At 46.3% G+C, this 21,535-nt stretch overlaps 1 protein-coding gene across 1 annotated transcript in view; it reads right to left on the minus strand.

Moving 5' to 3' along the window:
- The window catches only part of LOC146785616 (arylacetamide deacetylase-like), a 350,497-nt gene that overhangs the window by 270,319 nt on the left and 58,643 nt on the right, over positions 1-21,535 (minus strand). Inside the window, exon 2 of the mRNA XM_085634879.1 lies at positions 4,350-4,572. Within this exon, the coding sequence (XP_085491005.1) occupies positions 4,350-4,572 (223 nt within the window). The remainder of the gene's footprint in view (positions 1-4,349; positions 4,573-21,535) is intronic.

Below are 21,535 nucleotides of genomic sequence, written 5' to 3' on the forward strand. Positions count from 1 at the left end.
TGGATAGACAAATAGGGCATCTTATCTGCACTTCAGGCTGGCTTTCGGGCTTGTACCAGTACTATTGATCACATATTTCGTTTTATTTTGCTATATTGGAAGACGGTGGTCCCTGACAAGGGCAGCTTGTATGCTGCCTTTGTGGATCTTAAGTCAGCTTTCGACCTCGTCTCCCGTAGCAAATTATGGGTAGTACTGCAAGAGATGGGGATCCCCCGAACTGCAATCCCTCATTGTCAGACTTCACGAGGGTAATTATGCCAAAATGAGATGGGGCTTGCAGGGTAATGTTAAGAATCCCTTTCCCATAGAGAAAGGTGTCTGTCAAGGTTGCGTAATCGCACCAACACTATTTTATCAGCAGGATTGCAAAATTTTTGAAGTCTACCCCCACTGATGCCCCAGCTCTAGCCTGTGTTAGAATCCCCATCTTCATGTTCGCGGATGACACGTTAATTATCACAAAAACACAGAGCGGCCTCCAGCGAGCTCAGCTACTTTTTGTAGAGTTCTGCCATCCAAGGGCCTCGAAATTAACACGTCAAAAATGAAATTTATGTCTTTTAACCCTCATAGAACATTCAGAGGAGGTATAGTGCTAAATAAGTGGCCCTTAGAAGAAGTAACCAACTTTACATAATTGGGGATCATCATGGACAGGGACATGAGGTGGAACCGGCAGCTTGATATCACCTCCTTGTAGCACCGACAATTGGCTGGAAACCTGCAAACTGAGTTCAACACATCCTTTACTAAACCAGTTAGTCCAGCCCTGCAAACATATAACATGAAAGTCATCAACTCTGCTTTATACAGGGCTGAGCTTTGGGGGTTTGAAAATCTTTCTAAATTAGCTACAGCAGAAAACAGGTTCTTGCGTCAGATCATCAACCTCCCGCAAAGCACCCCAGTATGCCCACTGCTCCATCACCTAGGTAGGAAGTCACTGCCCAATATAGATACTCTATTGGAAGAGAATCTGGTCAACACCTGAACTGGCATCCTATGCTGCAGGCCTTAAGGACCTAATCAAAGCAGACTGTCACAACAAAATAAAGTGGCTGCAGGAGGTTAGAGCCACCCTAATAAGTATTGGTATGGCAACGCTATGGGGGTACCCAGAGAATACCCCGTTCCCTCCCAAAGCGATTTTAAAAGAAAGGTACTGGGATTGGGTGACCCATAACATTCAAAGGAATAGTGACTCTTCCTCACTTACGGGACGTTTCCCAGATGTAAAGCCCTCCCCAAAGTTGGAACAGTACTGGGATATTATAACCTCACCACATGATCAGAAGCTATAGTTCCAATTCAGGGTAGGCTCATTACCAGTAAGATCATTCACAGCAAGATGGGATATTCTAGGCGAAGAATCCTGTCCCATTTGTCACGCCCAATTGGAGTCTCTTGCCCACCTGCTCTTTGCTCTGCTTATGCCACTCCACGCCAAATGTGGCTGTCTCCAATTTGTAGATCTCTGGGCACCAGAAGGAATGACGTTGTGCAAAGAATACTGCAATATGAAACACCTATCGTCATTGCTTTGTCAACATTTTTGGGATGGGCTTGGGCCATTAGATCTCAGGTACTTCCCACAGGATGAAGTTCTGTATCTGTATTAGCCTTTTTGTATATGAATTCCAGAGCTGGCCTCCTGTATGTTAGATGCAGTGGTACTGTCTGGCAGGGTCTGCCATGGTATTAATGTAATTACTTGCGACTGTATGGTAAATGGCACGATGAATTGTAAAGTACTTAGGTTTTTAAGCATCAATATATCCAGATGTTTTAACTGTTTTACTGGATTTTATTGTCTTAAAGGTCAGATTTTTTACTTTTTTTAACAACGGGGGGTTTTAATTGTGATTTTAATGATGATGATCCTCACAGTCATGGCTCGGTACTCATGCTTCCCACTAGTAAAAGATCTTATTGTCTGCCAGCCCACTGAAAGCTATTGGTGTGCTATGTCACATTTTACCTGTCCTAGGACTTGTTGATACTGAGAAACCACTCAACACCCCACCTTTAACAAGCAGTGAATGTCATGTGTTTCTAAACAACCTTTGCTGTTCAACATCATCATGGGGCAACACTCCTACCACAGGCAAATAGGATGGTCAAACGATTCATAGGCAAAATTAAGAAGACCACCCAAAAAGCAGAAGCAGAAAGACTCTCTCTTAACAGAGCATTGGCAGCTTATATTCAAGACGCATTGAAACACAACTCACTCAACCACTGGTGAATGCCCTGCCATTACAATGTTTTTAATTTCAGTGAGCATCATAAGAAAACCATCATAATTCATGGGAGGGCATGTTACACCAACATCTTTCATCTCAAAGGAAAGGAAGGTATTGGGAGCGGCGATCCCACAGTTGGATCAGGAACTCCACAAAACTACCTTTCAACGACAATGACCTGTTCCTGGAGGCAGGAGAACGAAAAGTGCCTCGGAGAGAAGAAGAGGTCTAGGATATTGTCAGGACATACGGGGGAAGTTTAGCAAATCTATTTGTAGAGGAACATTTACAAGCAAGAGATTCCTGTAATGAAGATTGTGGGATTATAAGTACTTGACTACTGTAGTTGTTTGAGAGCCGGAATTCCTCTAGTATCTTGCTTAAGAGGAATTTGGCAGTCCACACAATTTTGGGTCTTGTGAGGTGAAGGAGGGTACTATATCAATGACAATACAATATCATTTTTAAATAAGATCTGTTCTAGATCGAGAGCAGTTGCAGACAAACTCAGGACTGCAATTGTGTTTCCTAAAAGATGGTTAAAGTGGCTTTCTTTGTAAGCTGAATGGAACTTTAGGGACGGGAGAGTTCTCTGAGGGCACGTGGGCAGGCGTTAATTCAAGTTTGAATAAGGAGTAATCTATGTCCAGGTTAAATTTTTCAGTGACGGAAAGGACTATAAGTATGGATGTATACATATTTGTGAAAAATTGTAATAATTTTTAAGGCAAGTGCATGAAATTACCTAGATTGTCATATAATTCTCTTCAAAGTACCTCACGCGAATATGGGATCACAAGAGCATTCATTCAAAAGTAACGTGAGAAATTGGAAAGGGGAACGATTTGGGGAGAACATGTTTGCAGCAAGACAGACTGTCTTGCTGAAAACTTTTCTCCCCAAATCATTCCCCTTTCCAGTCCACACCCAAGAATTGTGTGAAATGGCAGCCATGCGAAACTTACAGAATCTCACAAAATTCCTGTGCTTAATAAAAATGTTGGAGGGGACTAAAAAAGATCCACTGTATGGATAAATGGATGGGGGAGTTGATTTGTTAAGTAAACCCAAACGATCTGAGGCTTTCAATTAAAACCATAGCTTGCATGTTATTTTGAATGTATGTGTGTAGGTATGTGATGATTTCATGGCAGTAACCTAGCTGAAAGGCAGCAAAGCACTGTACAGGGTCCAAGACAAAGACATATTGATTTTGTGATTAGAGTGGTAGCTACTGCTGCAGTGGACTACCACTGCATCACAAAGCAGTGTTCTTTAAAGGTATGTGACTTCAATTGTATTACTGCATACTGAGACTATTGAGATACAAGAATATTGTAGACAAAATATCGGGGACCAGAATATCGCACTGTAAGTGCGTATAGATTTACTATTCCTAACTCCGCAAATATGTATAATGTCATGGTACGTATATGTGGAGTTAGGCATTAAAAATCTATACTTACCTTTTGATATTTTGAATTCGATATTTTGACTCGGACATTTGTATACCTCGATATTCTAGCTTCGATATACAGGGGGCTTGCTATGTCTTCATCTCCTTCCTTAATGGGAGAAGGGTTGGGGCAGTCCTCGTGGGTAGAGTTTTGTTGTTCCATATCCGGGCACAAAGATGGAGGAGGTCTCTTGTCTTGTCTTTTTTTTGTTGCACTTCTTTATCTGGCCTTGAAAGACCCTTGAGTGCCTGTGCTAGACCAGCAAGCCTTTGGCACACACTAATTTAGCCACGTAAGCACTTGGGGCTATCTGGTAGAGACTGTGCAACCACTCACAACTGCATGAGAGATCGTTTACTACTTCAATAATGGGGTGCCCAGCCCCTGTGTGTACGTCATGAAGTCCATGTGCAAGAACATGATTTGTCCACACTAATGACATGCATGAGTGCTGCTTAAGACGAATCATTGAGCATTTATACTCCTGTCAGAACTTGTATAACATTGTATAACATTCGAAATAACACATTTTATTAAATCAATAGGGAATATTTGTGCTTCACTTTAATGGATTTGAAATTAGAAACACAATATTACTCTATTTTCATTAGGAATTGTACATTTTTGTCAGAATTTTACTACTTACGTGGATTTCCTGAGCACCAACCACCTCCATGGATATAAATCACTGCTCTCCTTCTTGTACTTGATGATTTTTTTGGAACATATAACCAAACCGGAACTTTATTAAATGTTTCCTCAGTCACTGTAACATTTTCATCTGACTTTGGTTGAGCCTTTCCAGAAGACATGAGGATAGCCATAATGTCCACGTACTGTGATATCCCAGTCATCTCAGAAAATTCAACCTAGGGGGAAAATAAATGTAATCTTGAAGTCAATCATTATTATGCAACAAATACGATAACGTGAATTTTAATAGTTTAACATATGTGCAAGACAAGTTTTATGATGGCTTATTAGGATCTTCCGAATAGAATAACAATGTTACTGCTTTTCAATTCGATTCATGAACTTTTAGAGTTTAATCATTATTCACATACAAAGCTGCCTGCGATAGGTATACCTCAGCCTCTATGTTGGTTTATTGATTGGTTTTATTCCAAAACAGTTCGTCTTAACCTTTTGACTTCTGTGACTTCACTGCATCCTGCCTGGAACCCGGGGACCCCACAGACTCATTACTGTAAGTGGGAACTGGCCTAACCAATTTCTACTATTTGAACCTAAATGAATTTAATTTAACAGATAGAGAAAGAAAAATGGAAAAATCGAAATTGTAATTTTAATGGGAAGATAGGATCTTTTCCAAATTAGGTTTTTAATTGTAGACTGGTGCATTGCGTGGTCTCCTTTGCTCTTAATATATGCTCTCTTTCAGTCAATACTTTAATTGAGGCCATCCATCAACCATAATAAATTGGAGGGCATATGTACAAGGAAATGCTGGAGCGTGGTGCTACGTCAAATTTTGCAACGCCATCCCCAACACTTTTTTTTAAAACAAAGGGATGCGCTGTAATTACAAAATATAGTGCCCCCCATGTGTTTCCCCTGGCACTGGTGCTAAAAAGGCAGCCTAGTGCCAGCTAGGGTGCCTGCACTGCAGGGGCGATTGTTTATGTGATTATTTATATGGAGGAAGGGACACCTTCCTGCACATAAACAATCAATAATGGTGATGTGGTCTTTCTGTGAGTGCTGCAGAAAACAGCACACATCGAAAAAGCAAAAAACAAGGAGAAATAAATGACTTCTCCTTGTGTTGTAATTTCTCCTCGTATCGCCATTCAAAGACCAGGTAGTACCTGGTCTTAGTTTTTGGCACTGCCCCAACCTTGTAAATCTGGGGTAGCGTAAAAAAGCAATGGATGTTGCTGTGGAACGCCCACAGCAACACCCATTGCACGCCCGTTTCCCGCATAAGTGGTTCTTGAAAAGCAGCCATATTTACAAGGCGGTGGTAAGCCGCAAAACGTGGATTAAAACTGAATAGTAAATATGGAGAATGGTATGTCGCCATCAGAACATTGCTAAAAGTGACGTTATGGTGGCAATAGCCCTTTGCACAAATGGCCCTCGGTTTGTTGTACATACACTGCTTCCATCAAACTAATTATTACCAACTTAGTTTTTAGCCTCCAATTTCAAATTGCTGTACATTTAATTTTGCTTCTCAATTTATACATACTGTATTACCCGCCTAAAAATATTTAATTTCCAACATAGCCATGGACCCTCTGAGTAGGCATTGTGGACCCCTGGGGTCCCGGACCACCAGTTATAAAATAGTTTACAGGTGCTAATATGTGAAAAAGGAGAATGGTGTTTAAAATGAACACTATAACATCAATGTACTATAATATTTATCTTCATGTTTCTCTTACATGTCCACAAATATTCAAAACAAAGATTTCCTTTTTCATTAGCTTTGCTTAGGTTATCTTGCTGTGCAGCACAAAATGTGCATCACATAGACCACGTTGATGACGTGTTTCCCACCAAGATTTATGCTAGTAGAAGGCGTTATACTGGAGGAAACCTTTGGAAGAGAAGCTCAGCACTGAGGCCCATCAGCTGTTGTTCATGCACCTGCATTTACCAGGTGCAGGAACCACAACTCAATTTTACTAGCCCGAAAATCCATCAGGGAAAACCACCTTACAGCCCATTCCTATTACCTGCCCCTTGCCTGATCCTAAGAAAAGACACAGAGCAAGTAATGCCTCACGCTACTAGACACGGTTATCCCCATCCCTCCTCCTCCCTCCTCTCCCACCACCTTATACCAGATGCCCGTTCAGAACAGGTGATACATTTGTGCATTAAGCCCCATGGATAAGGGAATACTATGAGGAATACAACCGGATCTGCACAGTTATTCTCCATGCAGTCGTGTTTAGCTTGTAATAAAGGTAAATATGTGTAGAAATACTGGCTAGAAGCTGTAATCCCAGCCACCCAGAATCTCTGCACATATTTTCTCCCAAATCCTATTCGGGGCCTACATTGGAATCAAATTTATGGATGGATTAAAAACAGACAGTAGGGGAAATATGCCATCCTTTTGGTGATGGGTAAACATCTTGAGCGGCCCCCTGGGAATAACATGGACACCGTGTGTAACACATACTTCCATGTATTCATCTGCAGCAGAAATATTGCGCAGTGTTACATACACCATCCAGTAGTGGCTGCTATGGGGCAGTAGTGGTGGGGATGGTAGGAGGGTTAAAAAAAAGAATGGAAAAAAAGTACGTTTCAATTATCTGCCGGCCGCTGCCTTGACTTCATTCTTTTTGGTCGATGCAGGAAGCACAGAGGCTTCCAGACACCCCTAAGCCAATCATGATGCTGCTGTCATCAGCACAACAGCAGCGTTGTGATTGGTCTGAGCGCCTGGTTCAGCACTCAGAGAGGTAGTGGAAACATGTGCATGTTCTTCATCCGGCTATGCAAGACAGCCGGGTCGAGAACATGCTAAGTGCGCTTGTCTGTTTGGCCAGCCCAAGACGGCCAGCCAAAACGTCATGCACACTTAGAAAGTGGCCTCCACTCCTTCTCCTGCTCCTGCTCTGTAGGCAGCCCGCCTGCACCTAAAAGAAACACAACAGAGTCAGTACTGAAAAAAAAAAAGAATAACATGGTGTTATTATCATTTTATTTTTCCTGTGGGGCGATACTCCTCCGCCTTAGCGGAGGAGCCACTGCTGACATCATCATGCATTAAAAATGGCTTTGACCAAAATTGCATTTTCATTTCTGGAGGTGAGATATTGGTCTTGGAGGGCAAACCACCCCCAGCTTAACGTTTTAAGCTTATTGACTAAAAGTAGAGTAAAAAAAAAGTAAAGTAAAGTAGAGCTCTACATCCGTAGTATAAATGTAATCATTTCTGGGCAAAATGTATCTTGTAATGAAATTACTGCTCACTGACAGTAATGCAATTACTATTGAAAGCAAAACATTAACAGCTGATTGTAATTTTACCACTATAAGTGACATGGTGGGGTGTAGTTTATTGTAATGCAGATATTCCATCATTTAGAATCATTGGTATTTACAGACAGTCATAATAATTGTACGAAAGTGGAATATTATGTGGTATGTTTAGGTAGACTTACCATGCAATATTATCACAATGCCTCAAAGATGATCTCTGGATTCACAACAATAAACCCTTAGCTCAGTCCTGATATAATGCTAAAGAGAAGTCAGACTTTACTGGAGGAACATGTAGTAAGCATTTAAAAGTACTATTATGGTTCAGAAGTAATTGAGGTGACTCAATAGAAATCTGACACCAATTACAAAAATAGAGCCTTTTGTTGGATAAATTCACACACCAAATTGAACCTATTAGCATACATGTAACCAGAGTTAATAATGTTCAAAGCAATGGAAAATAAGTGCATTAAATACAGCTGTCATTTAACATTGCATTCAAAGAGGTCAATTTGCTTTCCACCCTCAGAGAGTAGAGATGGTGAGGGTCCCAGGACCAGGCCATAACAGTCAGTTCAGTTTTACCTGGCCTGTGGAGCCAGGGTGCAGTGGTTGTCTTGGCTATTGGTGTTCCTAAATGGGACCCGAGGTAAAGCTGCTTTTCCCACCGAGAAGGTGCTGCCAGAAAAGGGGTGAAAAATCACAAGAGCATCGTTGCTGGCATCGGTCGCAGGTGTTGTGGACTGCCCTTTTAATGTAGCAGTGAGTTAAATAGTCAGTTGCTGGACTGGTGAACAACAAGCTTTGGTAGCAGTTCAAGTAACTTAAAGGCTCTTGATTTCTGGAGGTCCAGGGAAGTGCAGTAGTGTCTTGAAATTTGGTGAAAGCCAGACTGCAACTCCCACAATGCACTACACCCTTTAACTTTGGGACATCCCTCTTAGGGCCCGATGCCCAAAGATTTTTGGTTCTGAGTGTCGCTGTACCTGCACTTTGCAGCGGACTGGTCTCACCTATCCAGGGAAGTCTGAGGATGCGTCTGGCTTCTACAGGCCTTCCTCTGTCAGGGAGTCCCAGGTTTTGGCCAAGGATGGAAGACATTCACAAAAGTTCCAAGCAGTCTTGCCACAGGTTCAGGGTATCCTTCCCTCTGTTTGTGTAAACCTTGTTGTCTGTGAAAACAGTCTTCCTGATGTTCTTTCTTGAAGTAAGTAAGTCGATCAGAACTGAAGTTTTGGTGTCAGAGGGTTCCTTAAATACTGTATTTAGGGGAGTTATGGTGTTAGAGCTAGTAGCCATAGGGTGAGTGACCCATCCACTTCCATGGACGGGGGAGGTTGAGGCTATATTCGGGTCGGACGGACGGATCAGGGATCCCTGCACAAAGAGTTTCTGGTACTGCAGCTGCCCCTTCTGTCTGGCTGCACTGTGCCGAGCCCATTGGTCATCCCAACTGGAGTTCTGAACGGCGAAACCCTAGAATCTGACCGTTTAGTCTGAAGAGTCAGCAGTGGAGAATTAATTTGCTTTGACCTTGGTTTTTCATGGATATGGTACCATTTTGGTTTGTATTTGGCATTGTCTACGGACCGTCTTTGGACAAAAGTATTTGCACTTGTTTTGACACGCATAAAATAGTGAGTGTTTTGAAAATGCCTGGTGTTATCAAATTGATTTCTTTGTGCTGCTGCTGTTGTTCTGCAAATGCTCGATTGGAAGAAGCTCAGCCAGCTCCTCCAGAAGGCACTCCCAATTTTGATGTATGTGAAGCATGGTCTTGGCTCTATTATGATTAGTACACTATGGCACAAATATACGAGGAAGAATTCCGAGTTGCAGTGGCCTTTGACGGGCCCCTTTGATGAATAAAATATTGAGAATTTACAAGAACAGTTGTTTAGGAAACGAAGTAGGCAGTCTATGTTTGATTCCCTCAGAACATGGCAGAAAGTAGATAGACAGAGACAATTAAAGGCAGAAAAAGAGGCCCATAAGTGCAAAAATGCAGACATTGACTCAAAAAGCTGTAGCATATGATAGGGTAAAACAGGAAAAGGGTGTTGAGTGTGAAGAAAGAAGGTTTCAATTGCAAATTGATAAATCTTATATGGCTCAGGAACAAGATGGTACCTTTGTGGAGTAATTGTTGGATGCTCGACCCCGCCTCCATATGCCCCGCAAAGAATATATCCCACTGTTAAGGTGCCCTCACAGCCGCCCATTATAGTTGCATCCACTGTTTCTGTTGCTGTGTCAACTGCTGTTATGTCAACGGCTGTGGCTTCTGCTCCTCCTCTTCCTCCTCTTTTTTCTGTCCCTTCGCAGTCTCTGGCCCCTGCGACTGTTAGTACTCCTGCCGTACCTATTGTCTCAGCGTCCCTTTCGCCGGCTCTTTCCCCCGCGACACAACCCCCAGCGACAATACTGCCTGTTACTTCTGTTGCTTCTCCCACTGTGGTTTTTCATCCTCTGACATCAGTAAGTAGTGGGACACCTGTGAGTGGATCTGAGGATAAGGATTGGATGGAATTTAAGGAGCGCATGGGATGGTTAGAGTTATCTGATGTGGGAGATGAAGAGAAACAGGTAATAGCCAATCAGGCTGCACAGTGGGCCCGTAATCCTATATATTGTGTAGAGGACACATGGGTGAGTATGCGAGAATTTGAGCCCTTCGTACAGCAGCATGCCCTTAAACCCTTGTCCGCTACTCTGATTGGTCTTTGGCAACAGTACTTTGAAGTGGAAGCACCTCAAATTGTATATGACGGTAAGGATCGAGTGAATATTAGTGAATTGGGGCCAGAACAAGTTTTTGGTAATGTCACGACAATAATAGCTAGATGAGAGAAAAACCCAGGTCAGTATCTCAGTTTCCGATGAGAGAGGTTCATCCTATATATCACACTAGGGAGTTAACGGAAGGGTGAGGTAGTGTTACTGGACAATACTATCATGATGATTATGATATGGAGGAAGTGAAGGGGATGTTTTACAGCTAGGACAGCCAGGGACAGAGTGGGGGACCAGTTCCGCTACCTGTAGACCAGCGTGGTCCTTATGTAAGTGGAACTGCAAGGTTCGACTAAGGCATTTTTGGTGGATCCAGGTGTTTCTCGAAATATGGTCCCTGGGGCGGCTCCGTCTGGCCAATGGGTCCAGAAGTAGCACACGCTAAACAGTGTCTGTCCAGAGACGCCCCTCTTCCTGTTGAGTTTGCTGATGTGCCATCCACTCCCTGGGCTACACTTGAAATTTGGTGAAAGCCAAACGGCAACTCCCACAATGCAGTACACAATTTAACTTTGGGGCCATCCCTCTTAGGGCCCGATGGCCAGAGATTCTTTGGTTCTCAGTGTCGCTGTACCTACACTTTGCAGGGGACTGGTCTCACCTATCCAGGGAAGTCTGAGGGTGCTTCTGGCTTCTACAGGCCTTCCTCTGCCAGGGAGTGCCAGGTTTTGGCCAAGGACGAAAGTCATTCACAAAGTTCCAAGCAGTTTAGCCACAGGTGCAGGGTATCCTTCCCACTGTTTGTGCAAGTCTTGTTGTTGATGAAAACAGTCTTCCTGGTGTTCTTTCTTGATTTAAGTCGATCAGAACTGAGGTTCTGTTGTCAGAGGGTTCCTTAAATACTCTATTTAGGGGAGTTATGGGTGTAAGAGCTAGTAGCCTTAGGGAGAGGCCCTCCACCCCCGCAGGCATCCACCTGCGCCTCATCCCTGGTGGCCAGTGGTGGCCTTAGGTTTATTTCTGCTTACTGTGTGTGCCTGTAACTGTCTGCCTGCTCCTCTTCTGTGCCCGCCTGCCCCCGCTCGCCGCTTTGCTTCTTTTGAATTCTGTACCCCTCGCCAACCTCTGTGCCCCCTTTTATTTTGTACCGACTGACTTCTGTGCCCTCTGTAACTTCTGTGCCCCCTTTGATTTTGTACCCCTTGTGCTGACCTCTGTGCCCCCTTCTCGAGTCCGTGCCCCGCACCTGTCTCCTTTCCCCCGTCCCCACCGCTGCTTCCCCTGCGGCCCCGCCCCCTCCGCACCCATTCACTCCACCCGACCCTCGTCTCCCGCCTCCCAGCTGCTCCTCCCTCCCCACCTCCCCATATATGGGGGCCGCTGCATGGCCGTGCAGCGGACGCGCGCAGCGGGCGTGCCGCTGGTGCGCCGAAGACATGCCTAAGGCAAGCCCTTCTCCACCTGTCCGCGCCTGGACCGTGCCCAGCACCAGATCCCCTGCCCCCGGCAGCAGCCACGAGGACCGCCGCCGCTACGACGCCAACACCCTCGTCGCTCTCAACCCAGGAAGAAACCACACCTGCTGCAAGGCCACCTGGAAGCGCACCCACGGCCCTTTCACCTGCCTGAACTGCAGCTTCTCCTGCCTCATGAGCGCCGAGACGCCTGCCACGATGGAACCCAACCAGCTTAGATGCATCCTGATCAACACCCGCTCCGCACACAAACACGCCGTCGAACTCTGGGATCTACTCGACACCGCATCACCGGACGTCGCCTTCCTGATGGAGACCTGGATGAACGAAGCCTCCTCGCCAGACATCGCCATAGCCATCCCAGACGGGTACAAGATCACCCGCAGAGACTGCACCAACAGGGCCGGAGGAGGAATCGCCATCGTCCACAAAAACACCATCAGGGTCTCAACAAGCACCAACGACACTCTCAGCACCACCGAACACATGCACTTCCAGATCCACACGGACCCCAAGACCATCCTAAGAGGCACCCTCGTCTACAGACTGAGAGGAACCCGGCCTCAATTCTGCGACTCCATCGCCGACCTCATAAGCACGCATGCGCTGACCTCCACCGACTACATCCTCCTCGGAGACCTGAACTATCATCTGGAGAACAACAACGACAACAACTTCTCCACCCTGATCGACAACCTTGCCAACCTCGGACTGAAACAGCTCATCACGACGCCAACCCACATCGCCGGTCACACGCTAGATGCCATCTTCTCCTCAAGCCCCCATATCACCTTCAGCCACTCCTCCGATCTCACCTGGAGAGACCACCACTGCATCCACTTCTCCTTCTGAAAACCCTTTACACACCACAGCACCCTACAGACCCCCCGCCGCTGCTGGGGCAAAGTCACTGCAGAACAACTACAGACAAGCCTCGCACTCAACCCTCCGACCAACCCCACCAACCCGGATGAGGGTGCACTCACCCTCGAACACTGAATTAACGACTGCGCCAACACCGTAGTCCCGCTGAAAAAAACCACCAACAGAGACACCAGCAAAAGATTCAGCTGGTTCACCCCGGAACTCCTCGACTCAAAGCGCACCTGCTGGAAATTGGAGAACATATGGCACAGCGACAAGACGCCGGACAGCCGCGCTGCCCACAAAGACACCATTCGCAACCACCACCACCTCATCAGGACCGCTAAAAGGACCTCCTTCACAGACCGCCTTGACAACAACGCACGCAACAGCAAGGAGCTCTTCACCATCATGAAGGAACTCTCCAACCCCAGATCCAGCACCAACGACATCCCGCCATCGCAAGCCCTGTGCGACTCCTTCGCCACCTTCTTTCACTGGAAAATCACAGAGATCCATGAGAGTTTCAAACCCCGGACGACCCATGCAGACCTCGCCGCACCGGACCCACCGCACCCCACCGCCCTCGACACCCTGACAACCTGGGCCAACATGAGCATCGGGGACACAATCAAGACCATGGGCACAATCCACTCCGGATCCCCGTCCGACCCTCTCCCACACCACATCTTCAACAAAGCCAGCAATTCCATCGCACCCCACCTGCACAAAATCATCAACATCTCCTTCGAGACCGCCACCTTCCCTGAGAACTGGAAGCACGCAGAGATCAACGCCCTACTGAAGAAACCCAAGGCGGATCCGAGCGACCTCAAGAACTTTCGACCCATCTTCCTGCTCCCATTCCCAGCAAAGGTCATCGAGAAGATAGTTAACACCCAGCTCACCCGTCACCTCGAAGACAACAACATCCTGTACCCCTCCCAATCAGGATTCCGCAGCAACCACAGCACCGAGACCACCCTCATCGCCGCGACAGACGACATCAGGATCCTTCTAGACAACGGCAAGACGGCGGCCCTCATCCTCCTGGATCTCTCCGCCGCCTTCGACACCGTCTGCCACCACACACTACGCAAACGGCTCCAAGAAGGGAGAAGGCCCTGGACCGGACCACCTCCTTCCTCTCCGGCAGAACTCAGAGAGTCCGCCTCCCCCCGTTCCGGTCCGAGGCCTCCGAGATCATCTGCAGCGTCCCACAAGGATCTTCCCTCAGCCCAACGCTGTTCAACGTCTACATGGCACCACTAGCATGCATCGCCCGACAGCACGACCTCAACATAATCTCCTACGCCGATGACATGCAGCTGATCCTCCCCCTCACCAAGGACCCTCTCGCCACCAAATGCAACCTCTACCAGGGAAAGAAGACAGTCGCCGACTGGATGAAGGAAAGCCAACTCAAGCTGAACTCAGACAAGACGGAGATCCTCATCTTCGGGTCCAACCCCTCAGCATGGGATGACTCATGGTGGCCCGCATCACTAAGAACCCCCCCGGCCCCCACCGACCACGCACGCAACCTGGGAGTCATCCTCGACTCAAAACCCACCATGACCAAACAAGTCAACACAGTCTAATCCACCTGCTTCAACACCCTCCGCATGCTCCGCAAGATCTACAGATGGATCCCGACAAACACGAGGAAAACAGTCACCCAGGCCCTAGTCAGCAGCAGACTCGACTATGGAAATGCCCTCTACGCCGGAGCCTCATCCAAGCTCATCAACAGATTGCAAAGAATCCAGAACGCCTCTGCACGCCTGATCCCCGTCGTCCCGCGCCGCGACCACATCACCCCCCACCTGAGGAACCTGCACTGGCTTCCCGTCGACAGAAGAATCTCTTTCAAGCTCCTGATCCACGCACACAAGGCACTCCACAAGACCGGACCAGCCTATCTCAACAGTCTACTCTCCTTCCACGTACCCAACAGGAAACTCTGCTCTGCCGACCATGCCCTGGCCACGGTCCCGCGCATCCGTAGAACCACCTCCGGAGGCAGGTCCTTCTCCCACCGCGCCGCCAAGACTTGGAACACCCTCCCCCTCTACCTACGACAAACCGAAAACCTGCTGACTTTCAGGAGACAACTCAAGACCTGGCTCTTCGACCTGAAGCAGCAGCACCCCCCCCAGCGCCTTGAAACCCTTACGGGTAAGTAGTGCGCTTTACAAATTATATGTTTGATTGATTGATTGAGTGACCTATCCCCTTCCGCGGACAGGGGGAGGTTGAGGCTAATGTCGGGCCGGAGGAACGGATCAGGGATCCCTGCTAACCCTGGTCGTATTTTACGCAGTAGCGCTATGCATAGCTATGCAAAGTGCACTTCGCGCCACGCGTAGCTACGCGAACTGCGTAGTGCAGTAGGGAAATGTTGTTCACACTGATTGCACAGTGCCGGATGCTTAACGGCACTGTGCAATCATTGCAAATGGCATCTTGCACAGTGTAAGCGGTTGTTTTCTTCCGCTCAAGTAGATTTGTACTCGAGCTTCAGCTTCTCAACACGGACTGGTAGTTTCTCATCATGAGCGGTCGCGAGCATACGCGACCACTCGCAATGAAAAACCTGACCTCCCCACGTTGAGAATCTCACCGGGAGGTTTATTTTCCACGCTTGTGATCGGCAACTTGATGTTGCTGATCGCGAATGAGGAAAAAGTCTTGATTTTGCTTGCACGCAGTCGCCAACTTGACATTGAGGACCGCAAGCAAGCAAAAAAAAACGCTACGCTGCACTGTGCTATGTGCAATTTGCATAGTGCGTAGTAGCGCAAACTACGCACGCTCCGCGAGCGTAGTGTAGTACTACGCCCAGGTTTAATCCCTGCACAAAGAGGTTTTGGTACTCACATCTACCCCTTCTGTCTGGCTGGATGGTGCCGCGCCCATTGGTCATCCCAACTGGAAGTTCTGAACCGCGAAACCCTTGGATCTGACCGTTTAGTCTGAAGAGTCGGCAGTGGAGAATTAATTCACTTTGACCTGCATATATCAGGTGAGTTTGTTTTGGTTCTTTATGGATATGGTAATATTTTGGTTTGTATTTGACATGGTCTATAAACCGCCTTTGGACAAAAGTATTTGCACTTGTTTTGACAGGCATAAAATAGTGATTGTTTTGAAAATGCCTGGTGTTAGCGAATTGATTTCTTTGGGCTGCCGCTGTTGTTCCGCAAACGGTCAATTGGAAGAAGCTCAGCCAGCTCCTCCAGAAGGCACTCCCAATTTTTATATGTATGTGAAGCATGGTCTTGGCCCTATTATGATTAGTACACTATGGCACAAATATACGAGGAAGAATCCCGAGTTGCAGTGGCCTTTGACGGGCACTTTTGATGAATAAAAGATTGATTATTTTCAAGAACAGTTGTTTAAGAAACGAAGTAGGCAGTCTATGTTTGATTCCCTCAGAACATGGCAGAAAGTAGATAGACAGAGGCAATTGAAGGCTGAAAAAGAGGCCCGTAAGTGAAAAATGCAGACATTGACTCAGAAAGCTGTAGCATATGTTAGGGAAAAGTTGGGGAGGTTGCGAATCAGGCGATACCAAAGCCTTCCCTGGCGGACATTATGTTGGCCATCATGTCAACCAAAAGTGATATGGTAAATAAGATAGATGCCCTAGCCATTGATGTCAATCGGTTGAGATGTTATCTGAGGAGAGTAGTGGACAGGGTCACCACAAATGAACAAAAAGTGGAGGTGCTGCGAACCGAGGTCCGGTCCCTATGTGAAAACAAAAAAGAGTAGTCGCACTTGATGATAGCAAGGAGGACATGGAGGGGCATTCAAGAAGGAATAATTTAAGATTTGTGCGCTTTCCGGAATGGGCAGAGGGGCCCTCAGCGGAACAATTTTTGGAAGAATGGATTACTGGGGTGCCTGCCCCAAGGAGACTTTCCAAGTTTTTTAACATTGAGGGAGCCCATAGAGCATTAGTCTCACTTCCTAGGCCGGGAGCCCCACCAAGAGCCATTATAGAATGCTTCTTTAACTATAGTGATAGGAATGTTTTCCTTCAGGCCACCCATCTCAAAGAAGCACCACTCTATGAGGGCCACCATATAGCGATCTACCCCGACTACACTCAAAGAGTACAGGATCAGAGGAGAATATATATGGCAGTCAAGAGAAGGCTTTGGGAAACCAGAATGAAATACAGCCTCCCGTTTCCGGCTAAACTGCGGATCGAACACAATGGCAAGGGTTTATTCTTTTTTGCAGCACCAGAGGCATCTGAATGGTTAGGCTCCGTGAACGGGAATAATCCACAACGAGTGGAAGACTCTGGGAGGCAAAGGTCAACAGAAGTTAGAAGGGAACTAGACAGACTACACACACAAACACCACTGAAGGGGTCGTCCAGCATGGGCAGAATCCAGGTGGGCACTGACGGAACACTACAAATGGCAGACCCCTCCCCCGAATCAGATACAGCTACACAGGGCATTATCCCTCTGTAACAGGACAACGTGTGCACCAAGAATCGAACTGGAACCTGTAGATCAAGAACTCAGATAAGTCCTAAGAGGGATAAGAGCATACGCTGTATGTATTATGGGATACTTAATGTAGTATATACTCCCTGTATCTGCCGGGGTCTTTGAGCCCACCCCCTTAGAGGTTGAGGCTCACCAGGAGCGCTAGAGGCTCTGACCTCACACTCTGGCGATGGCTTGACCACTGACAAAGCAATCGCTGCTCAGACTATTACAGTTACATCATAAAATACCGGAAGAAAGTTAACCCAATTTTATGGGTAATTATAATGTGGTTGATTATTGTTTCAAAGGAAAATTAGAGGGGGGGATTGAGGCGGGGGAACTGGATCCTAGATATCTATTGAGAGGAAATGGGACTCGTACCACTGCCCAAGGGGAGGGGAGGGAGTGATATGTTGGGGGTTGGTGGAGTTTACTGGGGATCGGGAAATGGGAGGGGACTCAGCATGGGAAGATTGACCCTACGTTATAATATGTATATGTGTCACCGTAAGACCACTCACAGCAAAAATAACTTTCCAGCACACAGTTGGTATGGCTTCCCCGTGATGAAATTACTCACTTACAATGTAAGGGTTTTTGCAATGTATCAAAAAAGAAGACACGTGTTTGCCTATTTAAAATATTATAGAATCTCAATAGCATGCCTGCAGGAAACTCATATATGGGGTACACGATATCATGCAGAAAGCGCGGATGGAGGGAACAAGTTTATGCCACGTCCTACTCCGGATTTGCCAGGGGGGGCCTTATCTGGATAGCCCCTGGGGGACCATTCCAATATCTTCATCATGTATCGAATCCAGACGGACGGATTGTGACTCTACATGCTAGACTAAATGGACTGGAGATATGTCTTATCAATGTATATGCCCCTGATTTTGATTGCCCCAACTTCTTTCTGGCCGTGCTGGCTGCAGCGTCACCATATTTAGGAGCAGGAGTAATTATGATTGGAGATGTTAACTGTGTCCTCGATGGATCCTTAAACAGAGAACCACCTAGCCAAAATACCAAACCAAAAATGACTAGAGCTCTTAGATATGCTCTAACAGGTATGGACCTATGAGACATATGGAGCGTGAGAAACCCAGTCAAAGTTCTTTCTCCTGTCATACGTCGGCGACCAATACATTTAGTCGACTGGACCAGTGTTTTATATCAACTGATCTAACCCTGGACGTATTAGATATAACCTACTTACCTAGGTACCTTTCAGACCACTCACCGGAACTACTGACATTTGGTGTTCGATGCCCTAGACCAGCAATTCCCACATGGAGGTTATGGGCAGAAGCACTATCAGATCCCCCCTTTACAAAGACACTCACAGAGGAGATCACTAGATCCGCTGGACAACGAACACGAGGGCGTCAGAATGGTAGGCAATGAAGGCAGTGATTAGGGGGTATGTATAAAAACCACATACAGGGTCCAACAACAGCTTGAGAGACACATACGATCCCAGGAGAAGAGGTTAGAGGAAGTAGAACCAGAGCTGCATGTACATCCTCAACATATTGAGGAATGAAGCATCATCCGAAAAGATTGGATGCAATCTCTAAGCCGCCTGGAGAAATTTTATTATGCAGCATATAGGCAACGCTTACGCATGGAAGGTGATAAGTCAGGAGCTCTACTAGCTACATTAATAAGAAATGAAACAACAACATCACCCATAGTACAAATGGAGACAAACGATGGGACAGTGGTTTACAATCAGACGGCTATACTGGAGGTTCTGACAGAGCACATGGCGGGAGTATACGCAAAGAGAATGTCCCCCCCACTGGGAGTAATAGAAGATTTTCTAAACACACTGGGTCTCCCCCAATTAGACCAGGAGACAATCAGAGACTATATGCCCGGATTACTAAAGAGGAGATACTAGAAATTATTAAGAAGCTAAAACCAGCCAATAGTCCAGGTAGTGATGGGTTTCCATCCGAGTTTTATAAGACGTTTGCACTAATATTGGTTGACCATTTACTGGAAGTGTACAATGAGGTGTTGCAGCTGCAAACTTTTCTGGCCTCGATGAGAGAGGCTATAGTGATTATGCTCCCTAAACCAGATAGGAATCTGAGAAAACCAAGCTCCTATAGGTCGAATTCTCTCTTACACTTAGATATGAAAATTCTGAGAGGGGTGCTAGCGAATAGACTCCTACCTTGCATGCCAGCTTTGATACATTCTGATCAATCTGGATTTATCCCCAAACGTAATACTACTCACAACTTGCACAGACTAGCACACGTGTGGCACTCACCATCCATAGAAACTGAAGATTGTGCCCTGGCGCTACTCGTCATAGAACAAGCCTTTGATTCGATGGAATGGTCATTTCTGTGAGCAACACTAAGGGTAATGGGGATAGGAGAGGGATTTATTAGATGGTTGAAATTATTATGCACAACCCCTCAGGCCTGGCTGCATATGAGTGTATTGATTTAGCGGGCCTATGCATTACATATGGACACCAGACAGGGGTGTGCCTTGTCGCCACTTCTCTTTGTGGCAACAATGGAACCACTAGCAGAATCTCGACGAAAACAATTAGATAACTGGGGGATTAAACTAGGGGACACTAATCACATGGTCTCTATGTATGTGGACGATACGCGTATATACACTCGACAACCAACCCAAGCGGTCCCCAAATTATAAGATATATTGAGCAAGTTCAGTGAACTGTCTGGATTGTGAACAAACCCTAACAAATCAACATCATTGCAGATAGGCCGATTAGTCAAAGCGCCACCGGAATCACAGCTTACGGTGGGACTCCCTTGGGCAGTAACTTACCCCAAATATCTGGGAGTCAGGTTGGCAGGCTCAACCGAGAGTCACCTTGCACTCAATATAGGAAGAGTAGTAAAAGGAGTGAGGGGCTCGGTGCGCTTCTGGCAGGGCCTACCATTTGTTGCTCATGGGGAAAATCGCAATTGCAAAAATAATCGTTTTTGTCACAGTGCCTATATGTGTTCCAGCATTTGTTCTATGAGATCCCCACTTATTTCTATAAAACACTAAATAAACTGATGATCGAACTATTATGGGGGTCTAAACGAAAATGAGTGAGGTTGTCGACACTGCAGAGAACGTGACAGAACAGGGGGTTGTAGGCCCCCTGTTAGACTTGGGGGACTCTAGTTGGCACAGGTATGCACTTGTGACAATAGGGACCATCTCCTCTAGTCAGGGTAAGGGGGTACACTCCTAAAATAACCCCTGCTCACCCCCTTGGTAGCTTTGCACGAGCAGACAGGCTTACTCAGAGGCAGTGTGTAAAGCATTTATGAACACATACAGTAACCAAGTGACAACACTACAGATGGACACCACACAGGTTTTATATCAAAAATAAGTATTCTTTATATAGATTTACCACAAGACCATTAAACGACAAAAATACACAATACTGTTACTTTAGATGGTAGAATTTTGCTTAGTTCTCTTTAGTTCTTAAATGCGACACTTTAAGTCAATGTACCTTTTAGATGCGACACACAGGGCAACGAAAGTGTTGCAACGATGTTGATGTGATGAAGTTTTTGGTGCAAAGAAATAAAGACATGAAGATCTTCCAGATGCGTTACGCTTCTCCGATGTTGCAAGAACACTCGACTCGATGCATCAGCTGCAGCGGCGACACACTTTACGCAATGCGACGACAGCGGCCTTGGCAGCGGCACTCTTCTCCGACGTTTGCGAGACGCTTCCGCTCGATGCGATGTTGCAGCAGTGTCAGGCCCCCAGAGGACGAAGAGGCGGTAATGGGGGCAACGTTGGGGTCTTTCTGCTGCCCAAGACTGAACAGAAGGGCAAAGAACAATTCATGGACTGAATTACAAAGAAAGAGGAATTCCAAGATGGCGGCCGCGCTGGAAGCATAGCGGCAGTCTAGTCTTTCCCCCACAGGTGTCCAGAGGATAGGTGAGGCGCACGCTTCAAGAGGAATGCGCACTTCACTGAGGAGATTTAGAGAGAAGCAGCTTGAGATTTGAGTTCCTGAGTTAAGAGTTAGAGAGAGTAGAATTAGAATTAGTTAGTTAGCGCCAGTGTAACAGAATAGTTTTCCAAGTCAGAAGGCTCACACAACTCCAAGAAAATTACAGAAGAGAATTCAGGAAGATTTACTGAAGCAGAAAAGACGACGAATTCGCTCCTACCTTCGTGAAGACTTCCAATACATCTCCATGTTTCCCGAGCAGATATTTGGAGGTCTTTTGGCGCCATCCTGTGACAGAAAAAAGAAGACC

This window comes from Triturus cristatus, chromosome 11, assembly GCF_964204655.1.
Source record: "Triturus cristatus chromosome 11, aTriCri1.1, whole genome shotgun sequence".
NCBI classification, from domain to species: domain Eukaryota; kingdom Metazoa; phylum Chordata; class Amphibia; order Caudata; family Salamandridae; genus Triturus; species Triturus cristatus.